This window comes from Cheilinus undulatus, linkage group 4, assembly GCF_018320785.1.
Source record: "Cheilinus undulatus linkage group 4, ASM1832078v1, whole genome shotgun sequence".
NCBI classification, from domain to species: Eukaryota; Metazoa; Chordata; class Actinopteri; order Labriformes; family Labridae; genus Cheilinus; species Cheilinus undulatus.
Genome location: NC_054868.1, coordinates 33,104,312 through 33,119,887, shown reverse-complemented (window position 1 = coordinate 33,119,887; position 15,576 = coordinate 33,104,312). Strand labels below are relative to the sequence as shown.

The window sequence follows — 15,576 nt, the reverse complement described above, 5'->3', positions numbered from 1 at the left end:
ATAAAAAGGGTAATGTACTGTTACTGAGTAAACAAAGCTGTTGTAGTGCAACGAAACATAAAAATATCAATAGAAATATAAAACAGAGGTTTATGAAATGGACCGGGTAGCTAGTCTCATAGGTAGGCCATGTGTGGCAAGCCCATTACACATTTCTTACATTTTGACAAGACATGCATACAAAACAAATCAGATAATTACGTTCAAAATATTGGAACTTTACTATAATAGTAGCTACATTTAACTTAAAATCAAATATATTGTTTTTCAGTGTTTGACTTTAGAATTTGAAAGGGTATGGCTGGTCTTCAGGGCCATCTTTAGCAGCTGGGCCCCAGAAAACTTGCCCTGTCTCCCCCCTTTATGGGCGACCCTGTTATCACTTCAAGAGTGGCAGTAAGAGATTTAATATACTTGTGTTGTTATCTGCTGCCAAAATTAGAAGTTTATGTCTCATACAAGTATGGCAGACGCTGATCAAACAAGGGCAAGTAAAAATAAAAGGGCTTTCAGCTGCTTTTTAAAGATGTCCACAGAGTTCATGGCTCTCACTGACAGTGGGAGGTAGTACCACTGTTTGGAAGTTAGAAACTTAAAGGCACTTTCTCCTTTAGTTTTGAGTCTGCAGATCCTTATTGGAGGACCTCAAAGACCTATTTTATTTAGAAAGTAAAAGTTGATTGAACATAGGAGAAAGAGACAATAACATAATGAACAAGAAACCTACAATCTCCCCTGCAAGATCAGACATGAGTAAATACAAAGCCAGCTGAAAAGGGTTAAGTTTACACTTAGGCCTCCCTTTTCCATTTCTATTTCTAAAAATACTTTACAAAAACATCACACTTGCTTTTTAAATCTAAACATCCACCTTGCATCAATAGCAGAGAACAACTATACCAAATAACCCAGCATTTCCTCCACTGTTTACCTCTGTAAACATGTTGTTTGCTCAGTTTCCTGAACAGAGCGAAGCATCAGCTCTCCCTCTTTCATATTTAGGTCGTGACTGGATTCATGGGGCTCCCTTGTGGAGACCGTGAACGCAGCAGTAAAAATATGAATTGGGGGGTGGAGCTGCGGGTTCAGACCTGCTGTACCAGCTCTCACTCTGTGATCACTTACAAACGATGCCACCAGTGGAAAACCATCTTGTGGAGGAAAGGAATGGAAACGAAGCTAGATTTAATACTTATATTTTATTTTCTCTAAAGGATAATCTTACTCCCTTCTAAGTATGATTAGAAGTTGACTTTGTTTTGTTTTGCCTCTTAATAATGCAGGCTTTCTATTGGGGACTTTTACCTTTCCCTGTGTGTGCCTGAGAGACTTCAGAGACTAAAAACAATGCCTGACTCACTGCTTTGTGAAAACAAACTCTAAAGTTGTCTTTATGGCGTTTCAAAATGACAGACTCTAACTTGAGGAACGAAAGCAACTATGGGATCTATTTTGCTGAATCTTTTAACGGATCCATCTTGGACCAGATATCTCCAAACGGCAGCACCACGACCTGCACGAACTTCACACTGGACTCGCAGGTCATCGTGGTTGGAGTTTTTCTTTCCGTTTTTATTATGGTGGCGATTGTTGGGAACATTTTGGTTATTCTGTCTGTAGTGTGCAACAAACATCTGCAGACTGTCACAAACTTCTTCATTGTAAACTTAGCCATGGCAGACCTGCTGCTGAGCATTATCGTGCTGCCTTTCTCTGCCTCTCTGGAGGTGCTGGGGTGTTGGGTGTTTGGCCGGGTTTTCTGCAACATCTGGGCAGCGGTGGATGTGCTCTGCTGCACAGCATCCATCCTCAGCCTCTGCATCATCTCCGTGGACCGCTACATAGGGGTCAAACACTGCCTGAAATACCCGAGTATCATGACGGAGAGGAGGGCAGTGGCTATTTTGCTATTGGTTTGGGTGTTATCCACGGTCATTTCTGTGGGACCGCTCCTGGGATGGAAGGAACCTCCGCCTGTGGACGAAAGCATCTGCAGCATCACAGAGGAGCCGGGCTACGCGCTCTTCTCCTCGCTCTTCTCTTTCTACCTCCCGCTCATAGTCATTCTCTTCATGTACTTCAGGGTCTATGTGGTAGCGCGCAGGACTACTAAGAGCCTCGAAGCTGGCGTCAAACGGGAGAGAGATAAGTCGATGGAGGTGGTGCTACGGATTCACTGCCGCAGCGTGCTGGAGGACGCGCGCACGGCGAGCGCAAAAAGTAGCAAAAACCACCCATTCAGAAGTTCGCTCTCTGTGCGGCTCATGAAGTTCTCCAAGGAGAAAAAGGCTGCTAAAACACTCGCCATCGTTGTGGGGATGTTCATACTGTGTTGGCTGCCTTTTTTCTTCTTTCTGCCCATTGGTATGTCTTATAACTTTCTCATCCTTCGTGCGTAAAATGCATCATGCCAAAGTTATAAATCTCTAGATTTCTATCTGATTCAACGTTTTAAAGCTTTGATTTTCAGCTGGTGGTGCTTTTATGAGTCGTTACTGTGTACCTGGAAAAAAACCTGGCAACAAACTACCGAAGCCCTGTGCAGATATACAACTCCCTATTTAGTTTTCATCTTCTTTGATGTGATAATTTGTTTAAACTAGGCTTTTTTTCCTCAAGACTGACTGAGAAAAAGCTGGTTTTCTAATGTTAATTTCTCCATATCTCTTTACCAACACACATTGACATGTTGCCTCATGAAACACAGTAAAATGAAATGCTTCATGCGTGCATGTCCTCCTAGGGCTTCTGTAATAATGTTTTTTCAAGACAGTTTTTATTTTTACTAAGGGGTCAACCAATATTGGTCTTTCAGGTCGGATAGATAGTGATTATTAGTAATTCATGATAACGGTAACCAATTTTTGGAGCCAATTTGCAATTGTTGAGGTAAAGTAGAATAAAAAAATTAGCCTAAGGTCTATCTGTATTAGAAACAGCACAGAGCAACATAGAAGCAGAAAAAAAGGGAGTGAAATCCTAAGCTCACTGCATTGGTGGCACCTGAGGCTTTAGTGTTGATTGGCTAGTACTTAAGGGTCGTTCAACCTGTTGTATTAAAGACTTTTTGGGAGACTGTGCTGAGTGAAAATAAAGCCAGAGCGGAAGAAACATTTTGCAGAAGAACCAAAGTAGCACACTTTTTGATTCATAAATGTTACTGATCAGTGGTAAATAAAATGCTGATATCAGTAATCGGCCAAATACTAGCCTTAATAATAGGCCAGGATGATAATCAGCCATCCCCTAATTTTTACCTGTCACTTTTTAAGATGTGTTTTGATCCACATAAGGTCCAAAGTGTGTTGTAATTTCTTATAAATGGGGAGGTGCATCTTTCCTATAAGTTAAGACCCACTGCCTCAAAGCAAACTTTATGTATGATTAAACACCTGGAATATTAGGATCCAGGTGGATAATTAGCCTCAGGATCAGGGTTTAAAGCCTTTGTGTTATGAGAATGTGGTCATATTTATTTGTGCATCCACTGCCTCATGATGACCACGTATGCACAATTAAATAAACTGGCTGCAGGCGAAGGGCAGTGTTAAACCAACAAAAAAGTTTAAGATGACTATTTCAATGCCTGCAGGTTACAATAAAAAGAGGAAATTAATACAATTAACCAAGCTGAGTTGTTTATATAAAGGAACAAACTAGTAATTAAATCCTAACCCAGACTATGAGAATTTAATAAAATCCTGGTATTATGGTCAGAAGAGGTCAAATTTGCAACATTGATGCCTGTCATTTTTCTTGGAGCCTATTTGTTCAGACTGCTTACATGAGATTTTTCAAGCAGCAGTCATAATACTCTGGCATTCTTCACTAATGAGCTCTCTTAGACTGCTGCCCATTATAAATATGAGCTTCAGTACATGAAGTACCTGTTTTAGAGCATTATCCTCTTATTGTATTACCAAAATGTTCTAAATACAAGGTTTTTGTTTATTTTATCTGCATTTGTGAGAGCCAAAATAACAAATGAAATGATGTCAAGAAGTGCTTTTGGACTGACCCCATCTTTAAAAGGATTGGCTGGAGGAGTTAAAATGATGAATGGATGTGGAAATAGTCCAAGCAGGTGGTTGAAAAGTCCTTTCAGTGAGAATGACCAATAAGAGACATTATAGCATGACATAAATCAAACAGAGGACAGCTTCTTGCATATATGAAGCTGCACTTAGACAAAGTAAGTGCATTCACAACACACATGCACACAGTAATGGTGTCCTCATGAATTTTAATTTGCATATTTTTCACATAATTCGATAGAGAAGGCCCCATGGACAAATGACTCTGTATGATCAGGTAGAGCACTCTCAGTCATGCTGCACCTCCAAATTGAGTCAATCCCATTACCGGAGCAAAGCCTGCTGGGAGAGCGTAGAAGTTCATGAAAAATGAAATGACTGCTCCTGATCATTCTGAATACTCAATTGGAGTGAAAAGGGCAAGTTTATATGTAGCCTGAAATCTAAGGTGGATAATACTTTGGGTCTGTTTTGGACTAACTATAAGTAAGAACAAAATGTAAACATTAGAACCAGTCAATACACAGGGGTGTGTCCCTGTGTTGGGCTGGGGTGGCATAGGCCCAATCTTGATCAGCCACCTTTGGCTACATCCTTTAATTTTAAACTCTTAATTGGCCTTCTCCCCAGATAAAGGTGGGACCAAAAATGAAACTTACTTGTAGAAGGAGTGCATTGATGTTACCATAGTTTACCTCTCAAACTGAAGGTTAACAATATGTGCTACTCTGTTATATTAGCAGGGGATGTGACTGAGAACATTGGCGGGGTATAATAAATGAAAAGATGGCACTTTTGTTTTTTTACCTGATCTAAAGACAAAGCTTTGAACACAGCCTGGTCTTGAAAAGGTTAGCTTTGCAAAGTAATATAGCATGATAATCTAGCCAGGTAAAAAGAGCACACTTTGTGGCCCTCAAAAAAAAAAACATGAGCCTAAAGTTCCACAGATATCCTGTTCTCCTTAATGGCATCTAGTACTAACCCTGCAAAGCTTATGGATACGCCCGTTTCCATGTTTCTCACTGGTGAATCCATCTTGCAAAGCTCCCATCTGAACCATTTGGGCCCGGTTAGAAAGTGACAGGACCACTCAGCGACGAGGGGCAGTACTTTCAGGCGTAGCAGAATCGTGACGTAAACAAGCAACAACTAGAGGCAGGTGCCGTTATAGCGGGAGACATTAGCGTGGATGCTGCTAAAGTGACAGTTTTATCAGAACTTGATGACATTTCTTCATTCAAAGAAGAACAAAGAACAGCAGTGAGTTGTTTTCTTTTCAAAAACGACATAAGTCGTGTACTGACATGTCTACAGATGCCATGGTTCGCGTTATGCATATCTATATGGTTTTTATTCCTCAGTAGCTTCGCACCTCGGTAGTGGCAACAGCGTCACGAGTTTTGTTACTCTGATTGGCCCATATGTGACAGACAGAATATTCATCCAATCAACCTCTGAGGTTTTTTTTTCAAAGGCTCTGCCCTTTCCTAAACGCTGCATTTCGAAGGTTTTCCAGATGGATGTGTGAAACATATCCATCTGGCGTGTCAGGTTAATCTAGTACACCCTCTTCTTGTGTTTCCACAGCATTCAAGCTGATCACTGCTTCTCAGTAGCCCACTAGCTTATTTCACACAGCTGTAACTCCTGGTTGCTGTGATGTCGCATGCTTGCCCTCTATTGAGCTGAGTTGCAACAGTGAGTTCATGTTGCATTTCATAGTCAAAAGGCATTGTGTCGTGATTTTTGGAGAAACAGCCTCATTTTGAGTTCTGAAAGATATTAGTCAGTCGAATATTGCCAATTTTTTTTGATTCAAACTAAAATATTTGCACAATGCAGACTTATCTGTGCACACTTTTCTTAAAATCTGATTTAAGTTGCCCAGCTATGTAAGACACTGTCTGTTGTTGAAACCTCCCAAATTGGAAAAAGGTTTAAACCATCCTCCTGGGTGACTATTTAAATTTGGATTAGGCAAAGTCCACAACATGCAACTTCTGTGCAGCTGTGTTGCTCTTGTAGGACCATCTGTTTTCACAGTATAATGTCTGCGCATTTACAGTGCCTATAAAAAGTATTCGTCCCCTTTATGTTTTATCGTTTTACTGGTTTATTAATCGGGCTGCACAGCAGCACAGGGGTTAGCGCTGTTGCCTCACAGCAAGAAGGTCCCTGGTTCGCTTCCTGGTCAGGGCCTTCCTGTGCGGAGTTTGCATGTTCTTCCTGTGCATGCTTGGGTTCTCTCCAGGTACTCCGGCTTCCTCCCACCACCAAAAACATGCTTATTAGATTGATTAAACACTCTTAATTGGCCGTAGGTGTGAATGTGAGTGTTCCTGGTTGTCTGTCTCTAGATGTCAGCCCTGCGATTGACTGGCAACCAAAGTTGGAAGCTCTGCATTGTCCAAAATGTCTTGGTATGCTGAGGCATGAAATTTACTTCTGCTTACATGCAGCTGCTCAGCCATAGAAACCATTCCAGGAAAGTCCTAATGACAGTTTTTGAGCTTACATTAATGCCTGTGGAAGGTCAGAACTCTTCAGCTATGGAATTAGCGGTGTTGGTGACTTTAATGCACCATGCCTTACTAGTCATTGACCCCACTGTGATATTTCATGACTGAGTTACTGTTGTCCCTAAACGCTTCCACTTTCTAATGATTACCTACAGTTTACTGTGGAATATCAATTGGGGATGAAATTTCACAATTTGTCTTCTTGCAAAGGTGGCATCCATCACATTATCACACTTGAAGTCACAGAGCTCTTCAGAATGACCCATTTCTATCACAAAAGTATAAAAATGGAGACTGCAAGGCGAGGTGCTTGATTTTATACACCAGTGGGTCTGATTAACACCTGAATGCAATAATTACCAGGTGTGGCCAAATACTATTGTCCATGTAGTGTATGTATTTTTAGGCACTAAAGTGCACAAAGTTCCAGGTAATTGTCAATTGTTCCCTAGTCCTGCTTGGTCGTTTGTTTCCTGTCAAACAAATAGATGTTGGCACAATACAAAGACATCAGTCATTAGTAACCTTTTGTCAGGACACAGACGTACTTCCAGCCCTTTTGCGCCATTCACCCCTTTCTGTGTGATGATGCAAATTTAGACGGAGTAGTCTGACTCATTCCAAGCACCATTTGCTGAAATTAGTGCACCAGACTCATGAATAGGTTTTTTATTGCCAGAAGATGATGGGAAAAGAGATGCAGCTTTTCAGAATAATTTCAATGCTGTTTCTTTTAGTGTAATGGATAAAACATCAAGTGCAACTAAATTGAAAAGGAAACATCACAGAAAAGCTGTCTCTTGATTTTCCAGCAATTTTGTTTAATAATGCTCTCTTCTTGAACACATAAAATAGACATTTGAGTGCCTATTTTTGTTTGAAGAATCCAAGCCCTTTTCTTTCCAGAGGATAGATCTTCAGATCAAACACTTATTGTCAACAAATCCTATATTTAAAGACCAAAACTAAGTATGATTTACTTTATGGTTCTTTGCTTCATTTCTTTCCTTAGAGAAAAACAAATATTTGCTTTAATATCAAGGCTGCCCATGGAGGGGGGCTTTCTGGGCCCCAGCAAAATTGGGGGCCCATGGAAGTTAGAAAAATCATGGTGTTATAAAGCTGAATCTCTGAAAACCATATTTTATTTCTAATCTGAATAATAATCTCTAAAAATAATGATGATGTGTACAAACATCAAAACGCAAGTGAAATTAATAATAATAATTTACAAACTTGCAAAAAATGGTTGGAAATGTGGGAAGAATGGTGGAAAAAATGGTGAAAATGGTTTACAATGATGCAAAAAAGGGGGCTGAATGGATGGAAATGGTGAAAGTATGGTAAAAAGTGGCAAAAACTAGTTAACAATGGCAAAAATGGGCAAAAAGTGGCATAAATGGGTGGGGTTGGGGGGGCAAAAAGGTTAAAGAGGCAAAAATGGGATAAAAAAACACGCTATCAATGCACAGACTTTTTACTGGAAAAAATGCTTTACAATATCTTGAAAGCAAAGCTAACTGGAGTTAAATTCCTTGTTGATTGAGCATGCTTTTCCAGTAAAGCATATTCTGATTCAAAAATGTGAAGAAGTTGTTGTGTAAAAAAAAAAAGGCAAAAATAACCATAAACAGTGGTGAAATGAGTTGAAAGGTGGCACAAATTGGTTTAACATGGAGAGAAAAAAGGCAAAAAAGTGGCAAAAATTGGTTTATTTTGAAAGTGTCAAAATGGGCAGAAACAGTGGAGTGGTGAAAAGAGGTTCAAGGTGACACATATAAATAATTTTAACACCAGAACCCAATAATAGCTTGATACACATTTCAGCTCTATAATGAGGTTACTGTTAGCTATAGAACCAGTGCCACTGATCCAACACACATGCATTGATATCATCAGAAAATCACACCTAAGGAGGACCCATTCACTTGATTTCTTAGGGGCTCGGCTAATTCTCTGGACAGGCCTGTTTAGTATATAATATATTTATCTTTTGTAGTTTTATTCCTGTAGTTTACTACAAATGCATACAAGTGGTAATGAGCTACAGTTTGTCTCTTGGGGGCTGTATTTAATAGATTATAAAAAGAGAGGCTTGAAACAGCTGCCTTCACATATAAAATTAAATGTTGCGGAGGTAATTCCCCATGCTTTGTAACTGAGGACTGATCAGGGCTGTATTTACTCGAACAGAAGAGCCATCACAACATACTGTCTGAGAAATTGGAAAGGTCCCCAGACTCTTGGCTTTAGGATTTGTCCATGAGCCAATGATAACTTTAAAAGAAAACCACTTCATCAGAAGTAAATTAAATGGCAGCCTTTCAGAAACAAGCTTGAAAAGACACTGTTAGCTCAGGGCAGTAGAAAAAAAGGCTTTAAAAGATACAACCTGTGGTTGCGGTGTAGTCATTGTGTATCAGTGTGGTAAATCACTTACTGTCTGGAGTAACAATGATGTCATTGTAGATGGGAACTTCGCTGTCAGAGAACAGGCACAAGTAGTGAACAATTACATGTAGTTGAGCATCCAACCAGGATTTGCCCCATTGTAGAGAAGACTCAATGGAAAACATCCCTTTGTGTGATCTCTATTCTACTTTATCATGAATGATTGAGCCACAACTGGTTTAAAGATAAGTCACTTCAACAGAAATTGATTTAAAAGACGAGCACTGTCACAGGTGATGCATATGCTGCAGAAGAAGTGACAAGTTAAGTTGAGAGCTCAGTTTTTCATAGACACCATGTTGTTGATAGCTTCTGTCAAAACCACATGAACTATTAATCTAAAAGTCACAAACAAGTCATTTTATACAAGTACAAACCAAATCAAACTGAAAATGGACCTCTTGGAGGCCCCAGGGAGTGCAGACTTTGACTTTAGCACTGTGATATGCTGCTTCTGTGTCCAGGGTCAACACTGTGTTTAATCCAAGCCTGGGGAGACAGGAATAAATAGAAAGCAGTGAGGCAATGTCCCATAAAAAAACAACATGTCATACCAAAACCTTACTGAAATCACAAAGAAAACTTGTCCTTTCACTGAAAAATGATTTGTCCTCATTCAGCATTCTGTTCAGTCATATGTCATACTGAGGCTTTCCTATGAGCCAGAGTACTTGCAACCAGATTCTCCTGTATAGCTGTTTTAAATGTCAAATATTGCTGCCAGGGTGTAGGTGGCAGATGAAGGTATAAACTATGCACATCAGACACAGACTCTTTTTTGTTTTAAAAATTGTGTAGAGCAAATAATCACACTGATATATCTGAACGCAGATGGAGACATTTTGTCGATAAACACAGCTTACATGTGGACAGAACAACATTAGCAAAGAGATTAAAAAAAAAGAATACTGCTTCACCCACAGGGGAAGCCAAATCCAACACTAATCAAAACAGGTAACTGACAAGTACGGAAGCTCTAAGAGGACATGTATGCATACATTTTTTCCTGTTGAACTGTGATAGAGTTAATTTATGTTGTTTTCTCGAAACCTCATCTTATTTACAGTACCTATAAAAAGTATTATATTTAGTATTTCATTGATTTTATTAATCAGTCATAGTCAATACAATTTGGTGACAAAAAAAATTTAATGTCCAAGTCATACAGATTTCTACAAAGTAATGTCAATTAAGTACAAATAAGTAATGTTAAATGACTGCATAAATCTTCACTCCCTTTAAAGCAGCTGACCTAATTCAACAGAGAACCCGCCACTTAGTGCTAGTAGTCTCACAATTAGTGAAATGGTGATCACCTGAGTGTAGTAAATGTGTCTTGTGATTATATTATAAATATCACTGTGTCTGGGAGGTCCAGTCACTGGTATTCCTGGCTACCATTACACCATGAAGACAAAGGAACACTCCAAGCAACTCAGAGAAAAGGTTATTGAAAAGTACAAGTCAAGTAACTTGACACGCCAGATGGATGTGTTTCACACATACAAGCCTTCGATACCCAGCGTTTGGAAAAGGGCAGAGCCTTTGAAAAAAAATTTTGGTGGGTGATTGGATGAACGTTCTGTCTATTGCATTTTTACGGGCCAATCAGAGCAACAAAACACATGACATTATCGCCGCTGTCAAGGTGCGTGTGCACAGCTACCGAGGAATAAACTCCATATAGAACTGCATAAGGCGAAACATGGCAACTATAGACATGTAAGTACATGACATTTGTCGTTTTTGAAAAGAAAACAACTCAGTGCTGTTCTTTGTTCTTCTCTTAACAAACAAATGTTGTCAAGTTCTGATAAAACTGGCGTTTTAGTGGCGTCCACGCTAATGTCTTCCGCCATAATGGCACCGGCCTCTTGTTGCTGCTTGCTTGCGTCACGACTCTACCTGGGCCCAAATGGTGACGGGAGCTTTTCAAGATGGATTCGCCAGTGAGAAACACAGAAATGGGTGTATCCATCTGCTTTGCAAGGTTAATAAGTCGGTTGGATATAAAAACATTTCCAAGGCACTGAACATCCCCCAGAGATCAGTTAAATCCATCATGAAGAATTGGAGGGAATATGGCACATGTGTAAGTCTGCCAAGATCAGGCCAGCCTCACAAACTGAGTGACCATGCAAGAAGGAGACTAGTGAGAGAGGCCACAAAAGAGAAGTTAGGAGCTTCAGATAAATTTATTTAACCACGGGTGATTTATAAAAACATTAAAATATCCAAGGGAGTAAATACTTTTTATTGGCACTGTATCTTGTTGTCTTGAGACAAAAATGCTTGCTTTCTTCTGATAGCGAGCTTATTTAATTAATTTCCTCAGAATCTCAAGAAATGTACTCACTTTCATGGGAAAGTCAGCTCTTTTATCCTATGACAACTGAAATGTGACCTTTAATGAATGCATGCATATACTGTATGTCCTCTTTGGCCTTTAATACAGAGGGTCTTTAGTGACTTTCACTTTGTTTGCCTAAATAAATTACTTTAAATTGTGTCCTAGAAAAAGTCCACACTGTGCAATTTTAAGGCTTCAACATTCTATAAAAAGAATATTTAAAGTTGAGTTTTCCCTCTCATCAATACCATTTTCAATAATAGGCTTTGAATAAACCACACATCAGTACAGAATATATATGCTTCACATAAAGAATGAAGCACTGCTACACTGTGAAAATCTGCATTAAGTAATTCAAGGAAGGGAATTACATCATAAAACAATGTGGAAACAAGGCAATAGATTTTTTGTTTTTTATTGATAAATTCATGCATTGATTAATTTAAATATTACTTACTCAATATCACCCTTACACCTTTTTCATTAATATCAAAGACACTTACGTTAATATTTAAATGATCAGGCTATAATCAGACATGGATGTTCCTGCCATTATCACACTGCTACCATTATTACTGGCATGGATGGCCTGCTGCTGAGGATCCACCTGACTACAACTATCATTATCAGCCTTACATCTATTATCATTATCAGCTTCAACTGCTAGAATTACCAATATTAGTCCTCTCCATTTCATTACCATTACAGCTGTTAATGTTTATATAAGAATAATAGTCTATTATCATACAGGGTAATTCTCGTTTATATTACACCTACTTTTATCATTACTAATGGCATTGTGTCCATAAAGATTACAACAAGAGAATGATCCTTTAAGCAGCCATTAATCTACCTCATTCATCACTGTTTCTCTGCTGCTCTCTACTCATCTCTTTTTGCAACACCATCTATCCCTTCATACCCCCAACACAGCTCCAGTAGAAGGTGGTTCAACATAAGTCTGCTTAAGGTTTCTGCCTGTTAAAAGGTGGTTTCTTCTTGCCAGTGTAACTTTACTAAATTCTGCTAAGGGTTGACTCAATACTCAATGTTAGATTTGGCAGAAATCTGATGTACTTTTATCTTTAAACTACAACACAAATTCCCGTAAAAGTTGGGTTGCTCTGTAAATTTTTTTTTTTTTTTTTAGTAAAGTGTCATGAGATGGCACTATCCAAATGAAGATCAATTGACTAAATGTGAAGCTGTTATCCTGCCTATAAAATGTGCTCTGTAACTAAAGTTTAAATTGACATAGGAACTTTTTAGAGACATCCATCACATCACACAGTCAAGAATCAGGGGGTTTGTGTATGGTGGCTTGTGTTGTCCTATTAATAAAAGTCCTGAAAACACACATTTTCTTCTCATAAATAAATACAACAAACCTGCTCCTGCTGCAATAAATCATTACAAAAACAATGCTGTGAATGTTTTGCTGTCAGAGGGGAGAAAAATGTCTCACAGCATTGCACATAAAGCCTAGTTTGTAATGCATTCGCTGGAGGAAAAAGAAGTTTCAGTGCTTTTTGTTTTGTAATGGTTTGCACAAACTGACACATTTTTACTCCAGATCGCCATGATAAATGCATCATATTGCTGTATATGTGCTGAACTGATATCTTTCACTGTAGTAGCTTCCATCAAGTATCTTGTTTTTTGTGTTTAACTTGTGGAATATATTTTTTGAAACTTAAAGGGATAATGAATGTACTCTGATTATACTGTCTGTCTGCTGAAAATTAGCTCACTAGCTTCGTCTCCCTTCAGGTTCCTTCTTTCCAGCACTGAAGCCATCAGAAACAGTCTTCAAGGTGATCTTCTGGTTGGGCTACTTCAACAGCTGCATCAACCCCATGATCTACCCGTGCTCCAGTAAGGAGTTCCAGCGAGCCTTTACCCGCCTCCTCAGGTGCCAGTGCCATAAGAGACAGAGAGTCCTGCGCCGCTTCTATGACCAGAGGTGGCGGACGGCGGTCAAGGGAATGACAAAGGATCAGAGGGGAGACTACAAACCTGGCTACACTGTGCAGGAATCCTTTGGTAGCTCTTTGTTTCACACAGGGAAAGGGCGTTCACTCGGTTTCAAAAGATGGAGCCTGTTTCCCCCTCTGCAAAAGTCCTCCTTCCAACTCAAAGAAAAAGTGAACAATCTGTCCAATAAAATCAGAGGGGGGACGGGAAAGAGCAGCGCACCTGCAGTGGGTCGGATTGATATAGTCGACACAGTCTCCATGGGGATTTACAATGCCTGTGAGCAGAGCAATTATCAGTTCTATGATCTGGCAGACTGCTACGGACTGAAAGAGACTGACATTTAGAGTGAAGTGAGAGAATCTTTTATTTATTTTAAAAGGGTCATACTGAAACAACTCGCAAGGAACACTGTGGACGGGAAAAAGGTAGTGTTCACAAAATATCTGAGAAAAAAAGCTGGAATAAAGCCCTGACCCAAGACTGATGGCTCAATCCCAGTACAAACAAGACTAAAATGTTATCTCAAAACTTTCATTCCCATCATGTTTGTGTTGATCAAACTTCCTGTGAGCTGCTTAAATTCCCATTTTGGACACGGACATAAAAGTAAACAACTTCATGGATTTGGTTTGAGTTCTGTCACTTGGAAGAAATGCGCACAGCCAAAACACAGCCATCACTTGAAAGATGGACATACTTTTGCTATTTAAACAGGTCTCATTTTTACTGTTGATGTTTTAGATTTTACACAAAACTATATCTCCAATTTTAGTCAGGTTACTTGTTGCGTGATGTTATTATTGGAGATGTTTTGATATTCCCAAATTCTGATATCACAGTAGCAGTAAATGAAAGCAGATATTTTAAAGCCTAATAAAGAAAATACTGAGTTAAAATGTGAATTTTTACTCCTTGAAGATGTCTGTATTTGATCTGATGTAACATTTATGAATGTAATTTTTTTCCTGTTTTGACAAGGCATTGTGTCAACCAGCTGAGAATAAAGATGCTGCATTATTATTATTATTTGCTTGTATGGGTAAACATGCCATACTTTCTTTGATTTTGCATTATCAAGTGATTCATGATGTGAAATGCTCTTTAGTATTTTCTGATGTCATGTTTGGTCATGTAAGATTTAAAGCATAACAAAATGTGAGAAACAAGTTGAGTAACATCACTGTGATCATGATTAAAAAGAACATGTCCAGCAGATGTCACTATTGATCTGGTTATTTTTCCACTTTTACTCAAGGATACATCCTCCTGAGACCTAAGCTTTTATTGGTAAACATTTTTTATATTTCCTACTTATTAATGAGAGCTGGAACAGCAGCTTATGTGATCCTATGTCTTTACTTTTCTTTATTATAATTTTGTAGTTTTTTGGCTTGTATATCTACATGGTTTGTGCAAGGAACTTGAAACTTATAACAATGACGCACATCATGGAGGAGAAGCATGCTTTTACTTTTCTTGATGCTAGCATGTACCAGTGATTTTATATGAATTTTTTAAATATTAAATTTTGATCAGCCCTTAATGGAATTTAGAATCAAGGTATCTCAAAAAGTATAAAAGGGCGAGTGTTGAAATTTAAGAATGTCATTCACACAGCTTTTTCCTTCAAATATGTGGATGTGTGCTGTAACCAATGATCAATTCAGAACTTCATCACTGTAGATTTTTCAAGATGCATTCAAGTAACCAAAAACAAATCCCTCCTGTTTCATTGCCTTAAATGCTGGAAATGCCTGGGTGAAACTGTGATACTGACACCTCACCTGGCTGAGTTGGTTAGACCAGTGGTTCCCAAAGTGGGGGTAGGTAAGCCCCTGTGGGGACAGTGAAGGGGGGTGACAGGATGGTTTGTATAAAACAACAAGAAATTACACATGATTTAAAATGTATCTTTAATTTTAAAAAAAGATTGTTTGAATGAGTTTATGTTGGGAGGTGGGGGGTCAGATGACTGACTCGTGAGTCCCACAAGTGAGAGAGCAACCCAGTTAAACCCCACTACAGCCAAGATATCCCATGTTTTTTTTCTCCAAATGCTGTCATGGCCTCATGTGCTGGAAATGCATCCATCACAGCTACTCCATCAGTGGCGCAGTTGGTTAATAGACTTCTTTTTGTTCATAAGACCTAAGGTCAAGGCCAGGTGGTGGCCATGGGTCTGCACTAACATATGACTCCATTGTGCAGGTGTGTGCTATCAGGGATAATTGGCACAAATACA

The 15,576-nt window shown here is 39.0% G+C and overlaps 1 protein-coding gene across 1 annotated transcript; it reads left to right on the top strand.

Moving 5' to 3' along the window:
* The first annotated feature begins 1,145 nt into the window (after positions 1–1,145).
* On the top strand, positions 1,146–14,537 carry adra1d (adrenoceptor alpha 1D). Its single transcript, XM_041784461.1, has 2 exons — positions 1,146–2,364; positions 13,128–14,537. The coding sequence occupies exons 1-2, from the start codon at positions 1,407–1,409 to the stop codon at positions 13,676–13,678; spliced, it is 1,509 nt and encodes a 502-aa protein (XP_041640395.1). The 5' UTR covers positions 1,146–1,406; the 3' UTR covers positions 13,679–14,537.
* The last annotated feature ends 1,039 nt before the right edge of the window (positions 14,538–15,576 follow it).

Excerpts from the sequence above, each read along its gene's own strand:
- adra1d (XM_041784461.1), top strand. The coding sequence starts at position 1,407 with ATGACAGACTCTAACTTGAGGAACGAAAGCAACTATGGGATCTATTTT. Across the intron at positions 2,365-13,127 it reads TTTCTTCTTTCTGCCCATTG|GTTCCTTCTTTCCAGCACTG; the intron begins GTATGTCTTATA and ends GTCTCCCTTCAG.